General features: G+C 36.5%; 1 protein-coding gene and 1 pseudogene across 1 annotated transcript in view; one reads left to right on the forward strand and one right to left on the reverse strand.

Annotated features, from left to right (window-relative positions):
* Positions 1-5674, forward strand: part of LOC128250050 (tyrosine-protein kinase HTK16-like) — a 31730-nt gene that overhangs the window by 16824 nt on the left and 9232 nt on the right. Inside the window, exons 2-4 of the mRNA XM_052974722.1 lie at positions 1708-1875; positions 4604-4747; positions 5156-5227. Coding sequence (XP_052830682.1) covers positions 1708-1875; positions 4604-4747; positions 5156-5227 — 384 coding nt within the window. The remainder of the gene's footprint in view (positions 1-1707; positions 1876-4603; positions 4748-5155; positions 5228-5674) is intronic.
* On the reverse strand, positions 600-697 carry LOC128250187 (U6 spliceosomal RNA; annotated as a pseudogene).

The raw sequence follows: 5674 nt of genomic DNA on the forward strand, positions 1-5674 counted from the left end.
CTCTCTCTCTCTCTCTCTCTCTCTCTTTCTCTCTCTCTCTCATGTTTTCCCTTTCTATTTCTTCGCTGATTCCACTATTTCCATCTCTTTCTTTTCTTTGCTTCCCTTTTTCCTCCTCCTCCTTCTCTATATATTTCTCCATTCAAGTTATTGTTTCCCTTGGTGTAAATGTAACACGCAGACAAATCACACAGGAATGTAGAAACACATAGAATAATATTCCTTTTTACTCTTGGCACAAGGCCTGAAATTTTGGGAGAGGGCAGCCAGTCAATTAGATTGACCCCAGTACGCAACTGGTACTTAATTTATTGACCCCCAAAAGGATAAAAGGCAAAGTCGAACTCAGCAGAATTTGAACTCAGAACGTAAAGACAGACAAAATACCATTAACCACTTCGCCCCTAACGTTTCTGCTAGCTCACCGCCTTACATAGAATAATATTATAGATAATTGTCCTCCACACCCACATGTTACAGTGGCTTTCCCCATCCCCATACCACCAAATTATCTTTTTACTCATGCACTATACCTGTTCTGTATCTCTACTCCACTCCTGTAGCCTACCCAAACACGTCATCTCTCTCTCAGTGATTAGAAAAATATGGAAAAACTTCATATCATCCTTGCACAGAGGCCATGCTAGTCTTCTCTGTATCATTCCAGTTTTAGAATATGTACTGCTGTAGATAGTATGATGGGATTCTGTACACTTTCTCACTACCAAAGATCACTCTTATGGTATTTGTCTACTCAAAGTTATAGTAGAAGTCACTTGCCCAAAATGCCATGGATTGGGATCAAGTTCCAATAGTATTTAGTTGCAAAATGAACTTCTTAACTACACAGCTGTGTGTGTGTGTTACTTAAGATTAGTCTGCAAAGTATAACATTACCTTTCTTTTTGATTCATGTGAATAAAGAAAATTTTCTTTTTGTTCATTGTATTGGGTGTATATGTGAGTCATAGTGAATTAAAAGTATTGTGATCAATAGGCTGTAGTAGCTTATAGGACACAAGAACTGCATATATACTTGTCATTGTGTGTGAACCAATTAGGCTTAGGGTGATATATCTGGGTTATCAGCAGCCTAAAAGGTTAAAGTTCATTGACAGGGTGTGCTTCTGCTAGAAACAAGAAGATAGGTCATTTTTCCCCCCCACTATAGGTGTTTTGTTGCATCTCTGAACACAATTTTTATTAGCTCATTCAGCTAGATTACCAATTAAGGACTCACCTGGCCAACCAGCAATTTTTACCCTATGGTTTTGTATTCAGTCCCACTGCTTAGCACTTTGGGCAAGAGTCTTTTACTATAGCTCCAGGCTGACCAAAGCCTTGGAATGGATTTGGCAGATAGAAACTAAAAGAAGTAGGCATGGTTGTGTGATAAGAAGCTTGCTTTGCTACCACATGGTTCAGAGGACATTTCCACTGCATGGCACCTGGAACAGATGTCTTCTACTATAGCCTCAAGCTGACCAAGGCCTTGTGAGTTGATCTGGTTGACAGAAACTGAAGGAAGCCTGTTGTGTGTCAGTTTTTCTATCATATTTCAGTACAACTTTTTTCTTCTACCAACTCTGCTCTATAACTACTATAAAACTGAAGAGGAAATAGTTCACACAGTTTTTCAAATGATACTTCCACAAATTGTGTGTGTGTGTGCATGTGTCTTTATTAATTTTACTCCCTTTGTTACAGACATGGACCGTTTAAAGAAAATTAATGGAAGATTCCTGCTGAGAGAAAGCCGCATCAAGCAGAATGACAAAGTAATCTCCATGTTGCAAGATGGTAAAGTTTACCATTTTCATGCTGCACACAAGTTTGACAACTGCTTCCAGATCGACTGTGGACCTATAACACAAGGTAAGCTTTTGTTGGAACTAAAGATGGTGTGATGGGAAAAAATTCAAATAAAAATATTAATCTTACTTGTTAATCATGGCTTCACTTCACATTAACTGCAGACTTGATAGTGATTGACTGGGTAGACTTGGTTATAGCAATTGCAAAGAAAATTTGTTTGACAGTTTGGTGTTAGTGTTTCATAGTTCTTTCTCCATTTTCTTTTGTCTCAAAGGAGAAGACAGGTGGGTGAATAATGTGTGATTAAGTCTCATAGTTGGAGATTATAGTAGACCACCATCAATGGTTAATGTGACAAGCATCAAAGAATTTCTTCAGACTGTTTTTTATTCTTAATAAGATTATGGTGGTGGTGGTGGTGGCAGTTGATCTTCCAATCAAACCAATCTTTCCACTAAATTAGAGTCTTTGCCTCATTATCAAAATGTGTATCGCTGTTGTGTCTTTTCTATAAGTATTTCCATGGTTGTTGCTCTGATGAACTTTCTGATCTGGAACCTTCTCTCAAAACCTTTTAACATGTCATCTGCAACTGTTCTCTGGCACATTGTTTCTTTTAAGCTTCTTAAGTCCTTTTATTCTAATGGCTTCTTTCCTCAAACTACTGCTCTCTGGAACTCACTACTATTGTCTTGTATTCCTTTATTCCTTTGTACTTTGATATTCTGACCTTTAAGTTTTCTGTCAATAGACATCTTTTGAATTTGTAGGCACCATCTTTTCTTTCTTTCTTTTTTTTTTTTTTTTGTAGTCCTTTATGCTACAGTCAGCCAATCAGCTAGATTTTTCAAAGTCTAGCTGATTGATTGATTGATCATTCAGTCAGTCAGTCAATCAGCTAGATTAGTCAAAGTGTCACTGATTGATTGCTTAAATAATTAATCAAGCAATCAATTAATTTATTGGTTAAATATAAATAAATTGACTACTAATCATTTCTACTATAGGCACAAGACCTGAAATTTGGGGGGAGCAGGAGGTCAGTTACATCAACCCCAATTCTTGACTAGTACTTTATTTTATCAACCCCTAAAGGAGAAAAAGCAAAGTTAAGCTGAACTGAATTTGAACACAGAATGTAAACAGCCAGAAGAAATGCCACTAGGCAGTAGGAAGGGCATCCAGGTGTAGAAATCAGGCCAAAGCAGACACTGGAGCACAATGCAGTGTCTGGACCTACTGGATTTTATTGAATCATCCAAAAGAAAGCAGAAGAAGGAAATGCTTAGAAGCAATTTTCTGCCCCTGAGCAGCAAATCTCTTCTGTTCTCTGTCTCTATCACACTATATACAACTTCCAGTAAGACCACCACATGCCAGCATGGAACATGGGCGTTAAATGATGACGAGAATCAACCATAATGAAATTTGAACACAGAAGACATGATTTAGCAGAGCAAAGAATCTTGTCTGCTGTTCTACCAATTCTATAAATATCGCAACTTTCATTGCCTGACTTGTCAGATTGACGGTGATGTTGTTTACTGTAAACTTCGGTGATTCATTAGCACTGTGTCTGAGAGATAAATGTAGGTGGGAAGATGGTAGTGCTTGTATTTCGTGTGGACTTTGTGTCAAGTAATTGATTCTGTTTATCAGTCTGGAATAAATATTTATATTTTAAACTGCATTTTTAAGTGTCCATCCTCCTATTGCTTTTAGGTATTCTATCTCTGCACATGCATACTCATGCAAATGTGTGTGTGTAGGTGTGTGTGTGTGTGTGTGTGTGTGTGTGTGTGTGCGTGTGTGTGTGTGTGTTGAGTCTATCATCATTTTTACAGCCACTTTTCTATGCTGGTGTGGACCGGTCATGTGGTGTGTGCGTGTGTGTATGTACGCATGTGTTCCATCTTAAACTGAACATCAATCAACCTAATACCTTCACTGTGTATGTGCTTTTGACTTTTGTTGTTTTTGCTTTTATTTTTGGTTTGTCTGTGTGTGTGTGTGCGTGTGTGTGTAGTTATTGTAACATTTAAATAGCTAGAAAAGAGAAAGGAAGAAATTATGTTTAAGATTATATGATTTGAAGAGGGTCCTCAGTATGAGAGAAGGAGATAGAAAAGGTAAGAGAGAAAGAGAGAGAGAGAGAGGGAGAGAGAGAGAGAGTGAGAGAGAGAGAGAAGGAGAGAGAAAGAGAAGGAGAGAGAGAGAGAAGGAGAGAGAGAGGCAAACATCTATTTGTTGGAAAATATTGATAAATACATAAATTTGTGTGTGTGTGTGTGTTTGATAGGCTTCTTTACAGTTTCCATCTATCTATATATTGACACAGTGCAGAGGGAGAATGTTTGAGAAATGGGGAGGTAGTTTTGTGCCAGGTGTTGGGATGTTAAAGTATCATAAGAGGTACAAGTGTAGGTATGTTGCTATAGAGGAGATCCATGGCTACCCTGCACTATGTAAGGGTTGGTAAGAGTATCTGGAAAGAAGATAAGATGGTAGGGATGAAGTGCCAGAGCAAACCATCAAAGACCAAAGAGATTAGTATAAGAGAGGATATGGGCAGTGAATAAACACATACACATGTATGCCAACTTATATACATATTCAGCACAATAATAGAAATTATATCATTACAAATGACCATGTTTATTCATTTTTGTAATTTCTTTATGATCAATGTACATCACTCCTGCACTCCTTACATTACTCTAGGTTTGATAAATTATCAAAGTGTCATTTATTTTGTGATTTTTCTTCTTATTTGCTTCTTAATCAATAGGTATTGATAGACTGATCAAGATCCATCAGCACAAACCAGCTGGATTGCCATGCTGTCTGACAAGCTTCATTTCTGGTAAACCACCACCTGCTGCCCTTCGGTATCAAGGACCAACCAATCTCTTGCACAAAGCTGTCCAAGATCGTAAGTATATGAATCTGTAAGCATAGAAGCATACGGTGGCCAAATTCTTCCTCAACACCATCTCTACATCACTTCTATTTAAACTCCAACCTAGTGACATTAAATATTTGAGAAGTTAACCCTTTTGATACTAAAATGCCTGAGACACTCTCTTCTCCAGTTCTATCATATAAACTTCATGTTTTAAAGAAATTTAAATTAAAATCTTTCATTAAAACTTCATATTGATTTATGTTCCATACACCAGGTTAATAAGGGCATATTCATTTTACAAAATCTACCTTGGTGCTTTTACCATTTAAATACTTAATTCTATCGGATCTGGAAAATTTTACACACACACATAAACACATACACACACACACACACACACAGACATATATATGTATTTATTTTCTTAATCTCCAGAAAATACCAAACTCTGTGCTAAAATTCTAAATTCTAAAGAATGTCCAGATATCGATGCAAGAAACATAGAAGGTAAGTGAATTTTTATGCATTTGATTGATGTGTGTGTGTATGTATATGTATATGTATATGTATATATATATATATATATATATATATATATATATATATATATATATATATATATATATGATTTTGCCGAAAACAGTGATTTAGCTGCAGAAAAAGCTAAGAACACATGCAGAAAAAGCTAAGAACACCTGCAGAAAAAGCTAAAACACTAGAAATAGCAGCTAAATAGCAGCTAAATCACCGGTGATTTAGCTGCTATTTCTAGCAGAAATTTCGCCAAATATGATTTTGCCAAAAGCAGAAATTTCCCCAAATATTTTGCCAAAAACGGTGATTTAGCTGCTATTTCTAGCAGAAATTTCCCCAAATATGATTTTGCTAAAAGCAAAAATTTCCCATTTAAGGCTTAAATTAATACCATTATCTTTTAATGCCGTACTATTTGCC

The sequence above is a fragment of the Octopus bimaculoides genome, chromosome 19 (genome assembly GCF_001194135.2).
Source record: "Octopus bimaculoides isolate UCB-OBI-ISO-001 chromosome 19, ASM119413v2, whole genome shotgun sequence".
Taxonomy (NCBI): Eukaryota; Metazoa; Mollusca; class Cephalopoda; order Octopoda; family Octopodidae; genus Octopus; species Octopus bimaculoides.